General features: G+C 16.9%; 1 protein-coding gene across 1 annotated transcript in view; it reads right to left on the reverse strand.

The window, feature by feature from the left end:
• Bm14109 (Uncharacterized protein) overlaps nucleotides 1-19941 on the reverse strand; it is a gene marked incomplete at both ends in the record, with an annotated part of 46387 nt that overhangs the window by 19316 nt on the left and 7130 nt on the right. Inside the window, 28 exons of the mRNA XM_043079441.1 lie at nucleotides 241-357; nucleotides 1438-1566; nucleotides 1982-2164; nucleotides 3023-3208; nucleotides 3644-3802; nucleotides 4115-4240; nucleotides 4792-4951; nucleotides 5163-5302; nucleotides 6111-6266; nucleotides 6347-6485; nucleotides 7050-7147; nucleotides 7454-7630; nucleotides 7733-7873; nucleotides 8386-8586; nucleotides 8787-8977; nucleotides 9554-9722; nucleotides 10359-10601; nucleotides 11170-11268; nucleotides 11594-11729; nucleotides 12731-12930; nucleotides 13355-13519; nucleotides 14503-14628; nucleotides 15220-15436; nucleotides 16544-16647; nucleotides 17285-17448; nucleotides 18011-18119; nucleotides 18639-18830; nucleotides 19451-19599. Of these exons, the coding sequence (XP_042935375.1) occupies nucleotides 241-357; nucleotides 1438-1566; nucleotides 1982-2164; nucleotides 3023-3208; nucleotides 3644-3802; nucleotides 4115-4240; nucleotides 4792-4951; nucleotides 5163-5302; nucleotides 6111-6266; nucleotides 6347-6485; nucleotides 7050-7147; nucleotides 7454-7630; nucleotides 7733-7873; nucleotides 8386-8586; nucleotides 8787-8977; nucleotides 9554-9722; nucleotides 10359-10601; nucleotides 11170-11268; nucleotides 11594-11729; nucleotides 12731-12930; nucleotides 13355-13519; nucleotides 14503-14628; nucleotides 15220-15436; nucleotides 16544-16647; nucleotides 17285-17448; nucleotides 18011-18119; nucleotides 18639-18830; nucleotides 19451-19599 (4376 nt within the window). The remainder of the gene's footprint in view (nucleotides 1-240; nucleotides 358-1437; nucleotides 1567-1981; nucleotides 2165-3022; nucleotides 3209-3643; nucleotides 3803-4114; nucleotides 4241-4791; nucleotides 4952-5162; nucleotides 5303-6110; nucleotides 6267-6346; nucleotides 6486-7049; nucleotides 7148-7453; nucleotides 7631-7732; nucleotides 7874-8385; nucleotides 8587-8786; nucleotides 8978-9553; nucleotides 9723-10358; nucleotides 10602-11169; nucleotides 11269-11593; nucleotides 11730-12730; nucleotides 12931-13354; nucleotides 13520-14502; nucleotides 14629-15219; nucleotides 15437-16543; nucleotides 16648-17284; nucleotides 17449-18010; nucleotides 18120-18638; nucleotides 18831-19450; nucleotides 19600-19941) is intronic.

The raw sequence follows: 19941 nt of genomic DNA on the forward strand, positions 1-19941 counted from the left end.
AAATGGCAATGAAAAAAATTTTTAAAGATAATGAAAATAAATAAAAATTAATAAATAAAATTAGTAAATAATAACAATAAAAAGAAGAAAAATATATAAAAGTTAGCTTTATTTTTTTTTTTTTTGTGTTTTTTCATTAATTAATAAATAAACTAAAATAAGAAAATTTAATTTCCAAAAAAAAAAAAAAAAAATACTTCCATTCTTATTTTTTTAATTATAATATAAAATTAAATTTACCTTCATTTTTAGTAATTTATCATAATCACCGGTCTTAATATGCGCATATATTCGTCCACCACTTTCATTTTCACTATGAATTTCAAATTCAGTAGGTCCTTTTCTTATTATTCTTACCTTAAAAAAAATGTTAGACAAGCAAATTTATTAAATTTTAGAGATCGTAAAATTTTCTGGAATGTAAAATATTAATAAATTTTAATTTTAAAATTTTAAATTTGCTATAAGCATTAGCAAAATAACTTATACCCTAATGAGATATATAATCAAAATATTTTAAATGTAAGGTAAAAGTTTTATCATTCAAATATCAGATGAAAATTGAAAATTAAAATAATCTCATTGCTATAATTTAATTAAAATAATTTAATTAGTGTAATTAAAATAAAACAACCTCATTAATACAATTTAATTAAAATAACTTCATTAATAACATTAAATTAAAATAAGCTAATTAATGTGATTTAATTGAAATAACCTCATTAATAATATTTAATTAAAATAACCTTATTAGTATAATTTGATTAAAATAATTTCATTGGCATAATTTAATTAAAATAATTTATTAATATAATTTAGCTCCTCTTTTTAGGAAATTGATATTTAAAATAATTAATTAATTACAAATTCTATAAATTTCTGAATGAGTTATTAATAAATAACATTGAATATATATTTAGTAGATTTATATACAAAAAAATTAATCAATTATAAATTTTATAGAATTCTCCCAAAAAAGAAGCAAAAAAAAAGATAAATAAAAATTAAAATCATAACAAGTAATTAAAAAATCATAATGCAAATTAAGTCAATCAAAAAAAAAGAAATAATCAAAAATAAAAAATAAAACAAATAATACTAATAACAACAACTAAAATAATTAACAAAAAAAGTTAAAAAATTAAGAAAAAAAATCTTCTGAAAAAAACAATCTAATAAAATAAGAATTTTAAAAATGAAAATTTAAAGTAATTTAATAACTTATAAACAAAATCTCGAGAATGAATAATTAAATATCAAAATATTGAATTTTTTATTTAATAATGAATGTAAATAAATAAAAAAGTTGAAAAGAAGATTTTTTTCTGTTTTTAATAGAGAAAGATTTTTAAATTTTTTGAAATTTTAATGAATTATTTTAAGCAAAGAAAAATAATATTTTCAAATTTTAAAATTTTAATTATTAAAAAAAGTTACCTGTGGATTGATTAAATATGCTGGTGTTTGAAATTTTACAATACCTTTATTATTATTTACATCCAATTCCAAATTATATAAAATATCAGCATGACGTAACATAGCATTTGCATTATACTTTGATGCTTCCTAAATTATATTAATTTTTATTTTTTTTTTTTTCACTAAATTTAATTTTGTTTAAAAAATTTACACATTATATCAACAAATTAATTTGTATCCAAGTAATTTGTACGTGAAATACAATCACAGGTATGCAATTACACGTGATCTACGTATCCTACGTCACGCATACATTTTAAAATATTAATTAAACTTAAAAAAACATTTATATGTAAATAAAACTAATTAAAATTTAAATTATTTATATTTAACTAAAAAAAGAAAAAAAATGAATTAAAATTACATTATCGTGATCTACATATCCTACGACACACATATATTTTAAAATAATTAATTAAACTTAAAAAAAATTTATATGTAAATAAAACTAATGAAAATTTAAATTATATTTAAATAAAAAAAAAAAATGAATTAAAATTACATTATCAATATTGAATTTAATTTTTCCTTCGCTATTCATCAAATAGCTTAATTTTATCAAATAACCAATATCAGTATTTTGAGCTGATAACATTTCATATCCTTTAATCACAAATTGTTTGTTTACATTAGTTTCTGCATCACAATTCCAAAATGTTTGACCTTTATGACAATCAAACATAATCTAAAATATATTTTGAAAAAAAAAAAAAAAAAACAAAAACAAAAAGATTTATCAATTAAAATTAAAGCATTTTTTTTAAAAAAAAAAGGTTTAATCAATTAATTAATAAAAATAATTAAAATTACATTTCAATAATTCATATATGATATTACTTTCTATAAATTTTTACTGTATATATATGTATATATATCAAATATGATTTAATTCGAATTTAATAATTGAATAATTGGAATTTAATAACTGAAAAATTAATAATAATTGAATAATTAATATCTCAAATCAAATAATTTTTATATATATATATATATATATATCAAATATAATTTAATTCGAATTTAATAATTGAATAATTAGAATTTAATAGTTGAAAAATGTATAATAATTGAATAATTAATATTCGAAATAAGCAAAAATTTAATTACATTTATTTGATTAAAAAATGACTTAAAAAAAAACTTTTTTTTTTTCAGTAAACAAATGAATAAATAAAAATAATCAAAAATATTTCAATATTCCACAAGGATAGATGTTATTTTTGATAAATTGAACTATATGTCAAATTTAAATTAATTAGAATTGAATTTAATCATTGAATAAAATACTTGAAAAAAATATTGTGCTAAAATTTAATTCATTTATTAAACTTTAATAAAATTGTTAGTATTAAATTAAAAAAAAAAAACGCACAATAACAAATGTTTCATTAATAATATTTTGAATTTATTTATTTTTTTTTACTGATTAATTTTATAAAAATTTAACAGAAATATGTTAAATTATTATTTAAATTATTATTTGGTATTTATAATTTTACAAAAAAATAAAATTAATTAATTAAAAAAATGAAAAATACTTTACTTTGCCATATTGAATTATACCAAAATTTGTTAAGGCGCTAATGTCTATTTGAACTTGTCGTTGACGATAAATTGTTGACAAATTCATATTTAACACTTTTTCATTAAATTTCAAATATTTGTTCAATATTCTTTGCCCATTTCTATGATTATATTCGATCGTATGCTTCAATACCATTTCATTTCCCTTAAAAATTAAACATTTATTTTTTTGAAATTTCAAATAAAAATTTCATTTTTAAAAAGAAAAAATCGAAATGAAAGTAATTAAAAAGAAAAAAAAAACATAAATTTTATCAAAAATTTAAACTAAAAAAAAATAATAATTTTATTATTTTCAAAAAAAAAAGGAGATAATTAAATAATAATTATATAAATTTTATCAAAAAATTTTTGAAACAAATAATTTCTTTTGAAATAATTATCTGTCAAATTTAAAATTTTTTTTTCATTATTTTAATTAATTTTAACATTTAATAGACACAATTGTATTTCATTTACAATAATAGCAATTATACTTTTTTTTTCTTTGATTAATAATTTTTATAAAATTTTAGTAAATATTTTGAATTATTTTTTCATTTTTTAAAAAATTATTTCTTAAAAAAAAAAAGAAATTTACGATAATATCAGTGATAGCACTAATTGATGTAATATCATTTTTAATTTCATTTGTTAAATTTAATATTCTTCCAGCATTGATAAGCGCAAAAATTGTTTTTGCTTTTCGTATTGAAATAATTTTTTCCACTTCCAATTGTTGCTCAAAGTTTATTCCAATCTGTAAAATAAAAACCAAAAAAAAAAAAAAAAAAGAAAATTTAGCATTTAATTCTTTTTTTAAACTTTTTAATATATAAATTTTGATGAAAAAAAAAGAGGAATTTTATAATAAAGTAAAAAATAATAATAATAATAATAATGGAAAAACAATAAACTAATTATCCTTTATTTATTTAATTAATTATTACTTTTTTTTTAAAATTATTATCAACAAAAATATAATGGATTGTGGTAATATACTTTCTCTCTCTTTTTTTTATTTTTAGAAATTAATTTGTTTATAAAATTAAGTAAACAATTAAAAAATTACTTGAGGTGTCATAAATTTGCTAGCATAAATATATGCTCTGCTACCTTCATTATGCATTATTTTACGCCAATAACCTTCAATACCATAGCGTTTATCATTTATTTCAAATAATCCTTCAATATTTGCCTGAAAAAAAAAAAAATAAATAAATAAAATAATAATAATAAACAAATAAACAAAAACAGACGAAGAAAAAAATGAAAAGATTAAATAAATGAAAAATAGACAAATAAACAGAATAAATGAACAGAAAATAAACAAATAAACAGAATAAATAAGCAAAAAGTAAACAAATAAACAAAAAAATGAGCAAATAAACAGAATAAATAAGCAAAAAAAAATGAGCAAATATACAGAATAAATAAATAAAAAATAAAAAATAAGAAAAAAAAATGAATTTTTTAATACTTCTAATAGTTATTAACAACAAAAATGATTACATTAGGCGACCTTTAAACATTAATTTATTAAAAAATTAATTTTAAAAAACAAATCATTTTATCATTGATAAAATGATAATATTCATTTATATCATATATTCCAGAATTAAAACAGTTTATCATCAATCACATATAACAATCAAACTAAATTTTTGATAATACTTTAGAGAGAGAGAGAGAGAGAGAGGGAGAAAAAAAAAGAAAACATTTTGATTAAATTAATTAAATTAAAATTACTTGATCAGTTCGATAGAGAAAACCTCCTTTTGTTTTAATTGATCGTTGTTGTAATGGTTTATCAGTACTTAAATGAGTTTCAATTTCAAATAAATCCCAACGAAACGATGTTGCATTGAGTGTCATTGAAATAGTTCGAATATGATTTTTATCCAAATCACTAAATATAATAATATTTTTTATTAATTAAATTTAAAAAAAAAAATAATAATTTTTATTTTTCAATTACTTTAATCATTATTTTTTTTTTTTGAAAAAAATTGAAGAAAGAATGAAATTTTTAAAGATTACACAAAGAAAAAAGCTATGTAAATTAGCAATAAACAATAAAATAAACAAAATAATTAATTATTCAAAATTTAAAAATTAACCATTTAAAAATTATTTTATCATTTTGACGATCAAAATGTAATTTCAAATTAATATCATCATTCGATTCGAGTTTTATCGCATAAACTGTACCATATGAATGCTTTAATTGATTATATTCCATTACTATTTTATTTGATCTCTAAAAATAAGCTTAATTAATTTAAATGATAATTAATTTATCAATTTAATTTAGCAATTTTAGCTAAATTAATTTAGCATATCAAAATTTTTGCTTAATATCTAACAAATTCCTCAAATTTTTGCTAGAAATTTCTTTTTTTATTATTTATTTAATTAACACTTTTTAAAATGTTAAAAAAGTGTGTCACATTATCTTTGTCAATTATTTTACTTTCTTTTGTTTCAATTTTTTTTTTTAAAAAAAATTTTAATATTTTATTTTAATATATATTTTATTTAAAAAATTTAATATCTATTATCACATTATCATTAATTATGTTACAACAAAAAAAAAAGAAGAAAAAAATCAAAAATTATTTTAGTTATTTTAATTTTTTAAAAAACTTTAAAAATTTTAACTTTTTAATTATTTCATTATTCAAAAATTATTTTAAAAAATATTTTAAAGTCCAACGATTATTCAAGTAATATATTATTATCATATTATCATCATTATTTTACTTTAAAGATATCATAATTATCTTAGATATATATTTGATCTTTGATCGAATTTCTCAGTGTGAATATTAAAAGTAAGTTTTTTTGTTAACAAAAATTTTTGTTTCTTCGAAATATTTAATAAATTTTTTTTATTTTTTTTTTTTTTTTGGCTAATAAAATTAGAATAAAAACTATTTTAACCACTGTTATCACATTATCATAAATTATCAATGATTTAATGATTTTGGTCCTTTTCTCTTTATCACTTTTAATCATACAAATAAAAAAAATAATTTGATAACAGATAAATAAATAATTAAACTTACCTGTTGATAAATCCAATTAAATTCACCTCGATATTGTTGATTAGGTAGATTGAATGTTTTTGGTAGAATAATACTACCTGTACCAAAATGATTACCATCTTTACGTATTGTTGCAAGCGCTGTTATACTATTCATTGATGGTTGTAACTCACCTGTCTAAAATAAATAAATAAACAATTTATTATTTAAAATTAATTAATTTTAATATATATTTTTGCTTTCTTTTGATCACTTACCATTTGATAGTTAATTTTTGGCTCAAATTTTTCGGTGTAAATATTAAAATTAATTTTTTGTTGATTGCCAAATTGGCCAATAAGATTAATTGTTAAATCATATATTGTTTGACCACCTTGTTTTGCATGCCATTGTATGCTGCAAATTAATATTAATTTTTAATTATATAGGAAATTAAATTAAATGCAAATAATTTGAAATGATATAAAATGAAATTAAATATAAATAATTGTATGCTGTAATAATTGTATACCATTGTATGCTGTAAATTAATATTAATTTTTATTAATTTTTATTAATACAGGGAAATTAAATTAAATGTAAATAACTTGAAATGACATAAAATAAAATTAGGTATAAATAATTGTATGCTGTAAATTAATATTATTTTTTATTTATATAGTAAATTAAATGTAAATAATTTGAAATGATATAAAATGAAATTAAATATAAATAATTTGCAAATAAAATTATACAAATAAGTATTAAGAAAATAAATTCATGTATATAAAAGTATAAAATTAATTTTAAATAATATAAAATGAAATTAAATGTAAAATAATTTATGAATAAAATATTAATTTTAAATATTTAGCACTATATATGTGCTGCAGAAAACTAAATTGAATTTTAAAAAAAAAAATATAAATTGAAATTAATTTTAAGTAAATAAATATAGTATATTTATTTATTTACACTTACTTGTAATAATCATAATTATATTTGATATGCTTTCTTATATTTAATGGTTCATTTAATCCGGCAACATTAACTGTTGATTCAATGGTATATTCATTTTCCTGTAATTAATACAAATTATTTTATCATTTCTAATTTAATTATTAGTTTAAATTTTAGCAGGTATACTCATTTTTCTGTAAGTAATGTTTTTCTAATTTGATTTAAATTTTAATTTAATTAAATTTTAGCAATTAGTTTGAATAAATATTAATTAATATGAAAATTTTTAAATGAAAAAGCTTAATAAAACCAATATTTTTTTTTTTTTTTTAATTTAAAACAAAGATAAATGAAATAACTTTTAGTAAAGTAAGTAATTTATGAAATCATACTTAAGAATAATTGTTTACAATTGTTTAACTTACTCGAGGACGAAATATAATATCTGATAATGCATTAATTCTCTCATTTCTATTCCATTGTAAATGTGTTTGCATTTTATACTGACCAATGGTCACTTCATCAATTTGCTTATTTAATGTAATTTCACGGTCAAAATAACGAAGTAGCATATTTCCTTTAAAATTCCATTTTGGATTCACCTAAAAAACGAAAGAAAAAGGAACAAATAGTTTCTAATTTTATCATAAATTTATCAAATACTTTTATTTTTTTTTTTTTTTCAAATACAAAAAGAAAATAACCTTTATGGCATATTCGGCTGAAGCGTGAATATTTCGCATTTTTGGCGTTTCGATATCAATTTTCAACATGAATTGTAGTGGAAAATGATTTTGATAGATAATATTTAATTTATTATCAATATCAAATTGATCACATTTTACCTAAATTATAATTTTTATCAACATTATCAAATTGATCACATTTTACCTAAATTATAATTTTTATCAACTTGCTTGATCACATCTTACCTAACTTATATTTATTATCAATACTTGCTTGATCACATCTTACCTAACTTATATTTATTATCAATACTTGCTTGATCACATCTTACCTAACTTATATTTATTATCAATACTTGCTTGATCACATCTTACCTAACTTATATTTATTATCAATACTTGCTTGATCACATCTTACCTAACTTATATTTATTATCAATACTTGCTTGATCACATCTTACCTAACTTATATTTATTATCAATCCTTACTTGATCACATCTTACCTAACTTGCATTTTATTATTTCATATTTCAAAATTTATTAATAAAATACAGTTAAATGTACAACTTATGCATTTTTTTTTAAATATAAATTAATGACAAATAAAATAATTAATTATGCATTTCTTATAAAAAAAAAAATTAAATAGCAAAAGCTAAAAAATAATTACCCTTCCAATAGCCGTGTAAATATTATTAGGATCACGTGTTACGTCTAAATTTGCTAAGAATTTTTTTCCAAAATAAGTTGCATCCAATAAATTTTTGATATTATTGCCAGTACGATTAGAAATTATTTGAAAATCTAATCTGTTAAATGCAGTACTAATAGCATAAATAGCATTTTTGAAATGATGATTACTTGCTTTTCTCTAAAAAAAAATAAAATTGTTTTTAAATAATAGATTTAAAAAAAATTTTTTAAAAAATTTAAAAATTTTTAAATTTAAAAGAAAATTTTTTTTAACAGAAACGATAGAAGAACATTTTCTTTTCATTTTTAAAATAATTAATTAATTAAAAACATAAAAAAAAGAAACAAACAAATCTTTTTTTTTTTCTAAACACTTACTTGAAATATTTGTTCAAATCCAATTTCAAGTGTTTGTTTTGAATAATTTTCAATTTGATATTCACCACTTATTGTACCTTTTAAATTAATCATTCCTTGATGAATAATTGTTGTATCAAATTTTCCATTAAAATTTGGTCCCAAATATTCCAATTTACCTTCATATTTTGGTGTTTGTGGATTGATTAAAACTATAAAATTAATTTATTCAACAAAAAAAAGGCTTACAAAATTAATTCTTTCTCCTAAATTTTTTTTAAAAAAAAATAATTTTAATAATTTAATTGGATAAATATAATTTGTAATGATATCAGAATATAAATCAATCCGATAAAATTAATTTTTAAAAAAAAAAAAAAAAAAAAATTTTATCCAACTTAAAATAAATTATCATATTGTATTGCTAATGATAACTGAAAAAATAAAAAAGAAAGAAAAGAATTTACATTAAAATTTTTTTTTTTTTTTTTTTCTTTTTTTTTTTTTAACTAAATCATATATATGCAATAATTTATTTTCAACGTTTTGTTTTTTTTTCTTTTTTTTTTTCAAAATGAAATTGAATTAGTTAAAAAATTTTTTTGAAATTATTAAAATTAAAATCTTTAATATTTTCCTTTTTTCTTTTTTTTTCAAAATGAAATTGAATTAGTTAAAAAATTTTTTTGAAATTATTAAAATTAAAATCTTTAATATTTTCCTTTTTTTTTTTTATTCCAAAATTTTTCATAAACATATAATGCATATGTAATAATTTAATAACTTACTTTTAAAAATAATTGCTTTATCAAAAATTTTATCCAAATGAAAATCAAACATTGCGTAAGGTTTAACAATGTTAAATTGTAATTCTGTTGTAATTTCTGCTATTGTAACACTTTTAGCAATACTTCTTGCATTTAATTTATACAAATTTAATTCTCTTTGTTTTGTGATCTGAAAAAAAAGAAAAATTATTAATAAAAATAATAAGAAAAATTCTTTTTTTTTTTTTTTTTTTTGAATTTTATATTAAAATTTTTTTTTGAAAATATATTGGGAATTTAATAAATATCAAATACAATTAATTCAATTTGATTAGATTTTATATAATCATTATTTAATAGTTTTACTAAAAAAAGAAAAAAAAAAAGGTAAATAAGCAAACAAATAAACATGTAAACATAAGAAATAGACAAACAAATAAATAAACATAACAAATAAAAACAAACGAGCAAACAAACAAACACATAAATAAACATTACAAATAAGCAAACAAACAATTAAACAAACAAATAAGTGTACATAACAGATAAACAAACAAACAAACAAATGAGTAAACATAACAAATAAACGGACAAACGAACGTATAAATAAACATAACAAATAAACAAACAGACGAACAATAAAAAAACAAATAGACAAACAAAAGAACAAACAAACAAATGAGTAAACATAACAAATAAACGAACAAACGAACATATAAATAAATATAACAAATAAACAAACCGATGAACGAACAAACAAACAAAGATATAAACAAACATAACAAATAAACAGACAAATAGATAAACAAATAAAAATTATTGTCACCTTTAAAATGCCATCAAGAATGTAAACTTTATCATCAATGATAAGTTTAAGATTTGTCGCATAATCATCCAATTGTTGTTGCATTTGTTGTAAATTACCATCTAGTACAATTGTTTTAATTGGAGTAACAATACCAACTTTAAGTTTTTTACGTGGAATTGAAATTTCAAAATCAGTTTCAATTTTTCGATTAATTTTCGATCCTGGTGTATCAATTCTAATTAACAATTTTTGCTCTCCTCTCTAAAATTAAATTTATTAATTTTAATATCATTCGAGTAATGAAAAATTTTTTAAAAAAAGTACAATTTAAAAATTCTATCTTGATTTTAAATTTCGACTTTATTATCTTAATTTTAAATTTCGTTTTTTTTTACGTTGAATTGAAATTTCAAAATCAGTTTCAATTTTTTGATTAATTTTCGATCCTGGTGTAATTACTACTTACTAAGACGATTAATGATTACTTAATAAGATTTAAAAAAAAAAAATATTACTTAATAAGATGTAAAATTAATTATTACTTAATGCGATGTCAAATTTTCATACATATATGAAATATTTAAAACAAAGAATAAAAAAAAATTTGATTTAATTATAACTTCATTTTCATTCCTTCTAGTTTGAACTGAAAATTGAATTAATTATCACTTGATTTCTATTCGTTTGATTTCAAATTAAAATTCGAATTAATAATTACTTAATAAGATATAAAATTTTCATACATGTATATTATAGTATTTAAAATGAAGAGAAAGAGAGAGAGAGAGAGAGAGAGAGAGAAAGAAAAAAAAAGAAAAGAAAAGCTTACATTACTATTTCTTTCTAAAAGAAATTCAAAACTATTCATGCTGTGATCAATTTTTTCCACTTTAATACTTCCCTCCATTACTGGGAAATTTGCATAAAACTGAAAACAATTTTAATTTATTAAAAACTAATTTAATTTAATAAAAAATTTAATTTATTAAAAACTAATTTAATTTAATAAAAAATTTAATTTATTAAAAACTAATTTAATTTAATAAAAAAATTTAATTTATTAAAAACTAATTTAATTTAATAAAAAATTTAATTTATTAAAAACTAATTTAATTTAATAAAAAATTTAATTTATTAAAAACTAATTTAATTTAATAAAAAATTTAATTTATTAAAAACTAATTTAATTTAATAAAAAATTTAACTTATTTTTTATTTCAAATATAAAAAATATTTTCTTAAAATGAATTTACATCGATGCATGCTTGAATTCCAAGAATTTTTGCTAAGATGTCACCGGAACAATAACGTTTTTGTATTTTTTGATCACTGTGTCGTCTAATGATAAATGACTGATAACGATTACTATCAATTTTGATAATATCATGACTGAAAATTAGAAAAATTAAATTTAATATTTGTTAAACATTCTTTTCATTTCTTTTTAAAAGTTAATTTTAATTATTTGATTAATTAGAATTCAATAAAAAGCTAAGAAGAATTTATATTTGATGACATTTTATGAATTAAATGACGATAAATGATAATTAATGATATCAAATAAATTGTGATAATTTATTCTTCTGAAAATATTAATGATAATAGCAAATTATTGTATCTTTTTAATAAAAATATTGCTCTATGTATTATCAGTATAAGTTATTAGTTTTAAAAAAAAAAAAAAAAAAAAATTATAAGTGATCAAATTTTATGAATTATATTCTGACAGATAATAATAATAATAATAATTGATATCCAATAAACTGTGATAATTTTTATCTTCAAAAACTTATGATGGATGATAAAAAAATCCTGATAAATGATAATGAAAGATCATAATAGATTACATCTTATATCTAACATTAAGATTATTAAAATAGATGATAACAATTGATATCAAATTAATTGTGATAAATTTGTTTGATCTTATATCTAACATAAACATTTCAAATTGATCATAATAGTTGATATCAAATCAATTGTGGTAAATTTTCTCCATCATTCGTGATAATAATTAATATCAAATCAATTATGATAAATTTTTTTGGTTATTCGTGATAATGATTAATATCAAATCAATTATGATAAATTTTTTTGGTTATTCGTGATAATAATTAATATCAAATCAATTATGATAAATTTTTTTGGTTATTCGTGATAATAATTAATATCAAATCAATTATGATAAATTTTTTTGGTTATTCGTGATAATAACTAATATCAAATCAATTATGATAAATTTTTCTGATCTTATATCTTACATTAAGCTATTAAAATAGATGATAACAACTGTTATCAAATCAGTTGTGATAAATTTTTTTGTCTTTTTTTTTGCTTTAAATAATACTAATAATAATAATAATAATAATAATAATAATAGTAGTAATTACCTTATTTTTGTAACAAAAAGTTCTTTGTGTGGAATATCAATTTTAAATGATAATTTTTTTCCTTCAATCATTTCCATTGTTTGTGAAATTGTTGTTGCAGCATACAAATTTGATGTTATCATAGCACCTGTCATTATATTACCTGCGCGTAATACTATTGCGCCACTTCTTGCAATTGATATTGATGGATGTATGTCAATCTAAATATGTAAATTTCTTTTTTAGAAAAATAATTTAAAATTAATTAAAAAAGAAAAATAATTTAAAAATGAAAAAGCATAATAATTATGATTATAAAATTTGCTTTGAATTAAAATACTCAAAAAAAAAAATTCAAATTAACTTAAAAGATTTTTTGATTTAATATATATTTATGCATTTATAGCAAAATACATTTTTTTAAAAAAAAAAAAAAAAAAAAAAAGAAGAAGAAAAGATTTTTGAACTTTTATTTTTTAGAAAAAAAGAAAGAAAGAAAAAAAAAATGATTAGAAAATTTGCTTTAAATTAAAACATAAAAAAAGAAAGAAAGGAAATTTTAAAATTTAATGTTTAACTAAACTTTTATTTTTTTTTGTAATATATATTTAATAATAAAATAAAATTATAATATAATCAACTTACATGACTGCTTGCATCAAATTTTCGTTGCAATAAATTTACAAAATTTAATTTCAATTTACTATTTAGCTTAGCTGCAAATGATACATTTAATAGGAATTGAAATGATAAGCCAGATAGTGTTGGTAGTGTTTGTGATAATTCAAATAAAAGCATATAGCGTGAAAGCTGCAAATAATTTATAAATAATAAACATTTTTAAAAAATAAAAATTTCATTAAATAATTTTAAATAAATAAAGTAATTTGTTATTTTTCAAAAAAAAAAAAAAAAGATTAGAGTTTAATATTTGTTTTCAATAATCAGTGTATTTAAAATTCAATTATTTCAGGTAATTAATGTATTTGAAACTCAATTAGTTCAAGTAATTAATATATTTAAAATTCAATTATTTCAGGTAATTAATATATTTAAAATCCAATTAGTTTAAGTAATTAATATATTTAAAATCCAATTAGTCAAATAATTAATGTATTTAGACTTTAATTATTTAAAGTAATTAATATATTTAGAATTCAATTACTTCGAGTAATTAATATATTTAAAATCCAATTAGTTCAAGTAATTAATGTATTTAAAATTCAATTAGTCAAATAATTAATGTATTTAGACTTTAATTATTTAAAGTAATTAGTATATTTAGAATTCAATTACTTCGAGTAATTAACATATTTAAAATCCAATTAGTTCAAGTAATTAATGTATTTAAAATTCAATTATTTCAAGCAAATAATATATTTAAATTTCAATCATTTCATAGTTATGGTAATAATTGCTATGGATATTAAAGATAAATTATAATCTATCCAAATTAATAATCCTAATTATTTATCATACAATGAATTCTTTAATTAACCTTGAAATCATTTTTTTTTTTAAAAAAAATAATTTTCAGTTCTTGAGTAATTTTGTAAAAGTTAACTTCAATATTTTTTAAAAAAATCTTTTTTTTTTATTATTATTTTTTTTAAAAACCATTCCTTCTAATATATAATCTTAAATATATTAGTTTTATTTCAAATAATTATTATTTATAAATTAATCTTAATTTATGCTCAATGTTTTTTTTTTTCTCCATTTCTACTTAAAATATTTCTTATAATTTTAGTTATTCATTTCTGATCAAATTTAAAAATTTAAATCTTTCAAACCTTTTTTGTCTTCTCTTCCATTAATTTTGCTAATACTTTATCAATTTCAATATTTTCTTTGATTTTATCAATTAATTGATGTTGTTCCATTTGATAGCCATAATAATATAAATCATCACCAAACATCTAAATGAATCAAAAAAATTTATATATATATTAAAATTATTTATTAGCTTATCAAATAAATAAGCTTATCAAGAAATCAAATAAATATATATTTAAATATATTATATTTAAAATGATTTATGATAAATGCTAAAATGTGTAATATTATTTAATGAATTTTAAATTTATAATATCACTTTAATGAATTTAAAATATGTAATATTATTTAATTAATTTAGAATATGTAATAATATTTAATGAAATTAAAGTATGCAATATCATTTTAATAAATTTAGAATATATCATTAATTAATTTAAAGTATGTAATATCACTTTAATAAATTTAAAATACGTAATATCATTCGATGAATGTAGAATATATTATTTAATGAATTTAAAATGTATAATATTATTTGATTAATTTAAAATATATCATTTAATTAATTTAAAATACGTAATACTATTTAATTAATTTAAAATATATAAAAATCATTTCAACGAATTTAAAATATGTAATATAATTTAATGAATTTAGAATCTATCATTTAATGAATTTAAATTATTTAATATCATTTTAATAAATTTATTACAATTATTAATTAATAAAATTACTCTAATATAAATGGTTAATCTTAGCAAATCTTCAATATTTCTATTTCGTCTTCTATATAATTCTTTCAAATAATTCAATTTAGAATATTTCGATTGAAATTGCTTTTCTCGAAAGATATGTCCGTTCGGGTTGCTTATATAACCATTTGCGCCAAATAATTCCTCGTCCGCATTCTCTAAGCCTTCAGCTCGTGCACCAATTTCCAAAATATTTATACTGCAAGAAAAAAATAAATAAATGAAAAATACATTTAATACATTCAATGAATATTTATATTAATATCAATTATTGTTAAATTTAAAAAAAAAAAATTTATTAAATTATTAAAATATAAATTACCAATTCATATTTGTTATCAATTTATTATCAATTATCATATCATTTAAAAGTTCTGAATATTATTAACATGCATATTATTTTTTAATACATTCAATGAATATTTATATTTTTACCAGTTATTGTTAAATTTTAAAACAATTATTAAAATATAAATTATCAATTATTACCAATTCATATTTGTCATCAATTATGATATCATTTAACATTTCTGATTATTATTAATATCGTCTAAAATTTATTTACATTATTTAAAATTTTTGATTATTAATTTCTAATGCTTATTCAATGATTATTTAAATTATCAATTATCATTAAAATTTAAAAGAATCATTAAATTATTAATAATAAATCACTTTATCAGTTAAGTTAATTATATCAGTTATCAAGTTAACTGGATGTAAGTTAGTCGATCATATCAGTTATCAATTTTTTATCATTAATGTGCAGCAAGCAAGCAATTGAAAATATTAGTCTAATTAATAAAATATTAAATAGAATAATAATATTACTATTAATAAATAATTAATAAAAAATTAACATTTTAGGACAAAAAATAAATCAAAAATGGATTTAATAGATTTATGATTGTTTCAATTATCAATTATCACTAAAAATTATCAATTCAGAAGGAAAACTAACGGAAAAAGATAATAAAAATGCTGAAATTCATTAACGTTTATACATTACAAATTTAAAAAAGCATAAAATATTTAATTTTAATATAAAAAAAAGCAAAAAAAAATTAGAAAAAATTAATTTGTTAAAAAAAAGAATTTAATAAGAAATAATTTGATTGATTTTATGGTCAAATATCATTTTTTTTTTGCTCTTCCATCTGTCTCTAACATTTTGTTCCGTACGAATTTTTATTATCAATTAATTAACTTTTAATTAAGCAATTTTTTTTTTAAATTTTAATTAAGTTATTTTTTTTTTTTTGATTAATTAGCGCAAAATTTTATTACTTAAAATTTGTTTGATTACCTTTTTCCAAATAAATGAATTGTAAAATTAAATGCTATTTGACGTGGTATATATCCATTTGGTATAAGTAATATTGATGTATCCATATGGCCACCATAGTTATTCTAAAATACTTTAAATAAAATATAATTGAAAATAATAATTAAAATTATCCTAATTAAATTAATCAATTCAAATTACATTAATAGATTCATCAAATTATTTCATTTTTTTTTTAAAAAAATCATTAATTGTTACCATAAATTTAAAATAAAAACAAAGTTTTCATTTTTTTTTTTTTTTTTTTTAAATTATTCCATGCTAATCTATTATCAATAAAATAAATATTATCAATAAAATATCATTATTATCAATAAAATATAATCAATAGAATATAAGTATTATCAGAAATCAATAAATAAAATATTATCAATGAAATAAATATTTTCTTTCTTACTAGTAGGAATTTTATTAATGTTAAAAAAAAAAATCTAAATTAATAAATTCTATATTAAAATAATTTTAATAATTTTCGTAATATTTTAACAAAATGAAAAAAAAAAACAAAAACAAAAAAGAACGGAAAAGAAATTTTCAAAATATATTTGAATTTTTTTTTAAAATTTTTGTAAAAAAAAAAAAAAAAAAGAGAGAAATAGTTAAATTTAAATTAGGAAATTTTCAAAATATATTTGAATCTTTTTTTAAAATTTTTGCAAAAAAAAAAAAAAATAGTAAAATTTAAATTGAAAAATTACTTACCACTTTATCAAAGTATCCTAATTCAGAGTAACGTGAAAAACGACTTAAGTCTAAATTATAACGTTTTGGAATGTGAAATCTTTTTAATATATATTGCAAATTACGTATTCCTGGATTAGTTGAACGTTGTTTAGTATTTAAATATGACCAAATATATGATCCAACTGTAATGAGAAAAAATATTTTATTAAAATTTAAAATTTAATTTTTTTTAAATTTGTTTTTTTTTAAATTTAATTTTTTTTAAATTTTTTTTTAAAATTTAATTTTTTCTAAATTTTTTAAATTTTTTTTTTAAATTTGATAAATTGATAAGATGTAAAAACAAAAAGAAAGTAATATTATAATGCATATTAATATCATAATCGAAATAAACATATTAATAAAGTTATTAACATTTATTTTAAGTATGAATAAATATATGATTTAATTAATTATTTAATTGATTAATTGAAAATAATTAGTAATTATACTTTAATATACGCATATGTTACTTTATGTGAAAAATTTTGTTAAAATTAAAAATTTATATGTTAAAATTTTATTATTATTAATTATGTACATAGGTTACAAATGAAAAGTATTAACAAAAAAGTTATAATAAATAATTGATAATTCTGTTGAAATTAAAATTTTTATAAATTTTTATTATTTACAAAATAATTTTCTTTTTTTCTTTCTTTTGTTTTAAACTTTAAAATTTAGTAAATTTTAAATTTATCTAACCTTGATTAATAGTTTCATTATTTAATTGTTCAATAATAATTTTTAATAATTCATCATTTGCACATTCCATTAATTGTCGAAATGCAATTATTCTTACTTCTGCATTTTCCTGAAATTAATCAAATATTTATTTTCCGTTTTTTTTTTTTTCTCACAAAAAAATTTTAAAATTATTTTTTTTATCAAAAAAATTAAATTATCTTTTTATCATAAATGAAAAATAATTTATAGTTTTTCTTTTAAAAAAAATTTTATTATCAATTATATATATAGGACACAAATGAGAAGAATGAAAAAAAAAAATAATAATTAATAATTTCGTTGATTGAAAAACAAAAAAAGAAAAAATCATTTCAATGATAATTTCAAATAGTATTTTATCAGTGAAATTATCAATGAAATTTTATTTTTCATAATTTTTTGATAAAAAATAAATAAATTAAAAAGTGATAATTTTGTATAAAATAGATTAAATATTTGTTTAAAAGATATTTCAAATTTTAATATAATTCTGTATAAATTATTAATATTTTTATTAAATATTTTTGTTTTTTTGTTCTTTTTTTTTTTTTTGAAATAAAGAAAATAAAAAAAAAAACAAAAAATCATTTTAATCTTTTAAAAATACCTTTTGATTACGGAATAATTCAATAATTTTACTATTCCGCTGATGTGTGCACGGTTTTCGACGTAATGCATCAATTGCAGCAATTTTAATTTCATTTGAAATTTGATCATTTGAAATGCATGCTGATAACAATGATAACGAATACTCTTCGTAACCAATATTTCCAATTGATTTCAAAATTATCACTGCTTTCTAAGAAAATAATTATTGTATATTTAAATGTATTGTAAATTTTTTTATTCATCACTATCAGTGTTAATATATTTTTATCATTGATAATATTGTCATTAAATTATCACTATTTTGTTATCACTGCTTTCTAAAAATTAATTATTATATATTTAAATGCATTTTTTTGGTTATATTTTGTTTATATTTATGTAAATTTTTTTATTCATCACTATCAGTGTTAATATATTTTTATCACTGATAATATTATTATTATTAAATTATCACTATTTTATTATCACTGCCCTCTAAAAATAGCTGTACATGTGCATTTTTTTTTTCTTTTTTTTCATTATACTTTGTAAAAAAAATACATTTGTATTTTGTAATTTATCATCTATCATTGATATCACTATTATCAAACTATCATTGATACTTATCATTATTATCATTGGTACTTATCATTATATACTTATTATTATTATCATTGGTACTTATCATCATACACTTTTCATCATTATCATTGACACTTATCATTATATGCTTATCACTATTATCATTAGTAATTATCATCATATATTTATTATTATCATTAATAAGTATCTATCATTAATTACTGATAATAATTTTTGAAATATTCTCACTTTAATTTCATCAAATTCTTGTCCAACATAACAATTAGATGGTAATTTAGATGAAATACTATGTATGATACGTTGCACTGATAATTCCATTTGACAATTTGAATGTGTAATGCAATATGATTGTACCAACGATGAAATTGCTAAGAAACCTAAAAAAAAATACAAAACAAAATTTATTTTATTATTTTATAAAATAATAAATTATTAAAAAAAAAAGTTATTTAATAAAATTAATAAATTACAAAATTAAATTTAGAATTACTGTTTTCTTCCATTCTTTTTCTTCTTTTAATTATTTTATTTCATTTTTCTTTCTTCAGTATAACTATGATTTGTTTTTACTTTTTAAAAAATAATTTTACTTATAATTTTTAAAAATTTTTTAATTTCAAAAAAAAAAATATATGTATACATACTTATTACTATTATCATTGATAAGTAACATTGATGAATTATTATCATTGATAAAAATTAAATTATTAAATTGAAAA

Source organism: Brugia malayi, assembly GCF_000002995.4.
Source record: "Brugia malayi strain FR3 genome assembly, contig: Bm_v4_Chr2_contig_001, whole genome shotgun sequence".
Taxonomy (NCBI): Eukaryota; Metazoa; Nematoda; class Chromadorea; order Rhabditida; family Onchocercidae; genus Brugia; species Brugia malayi.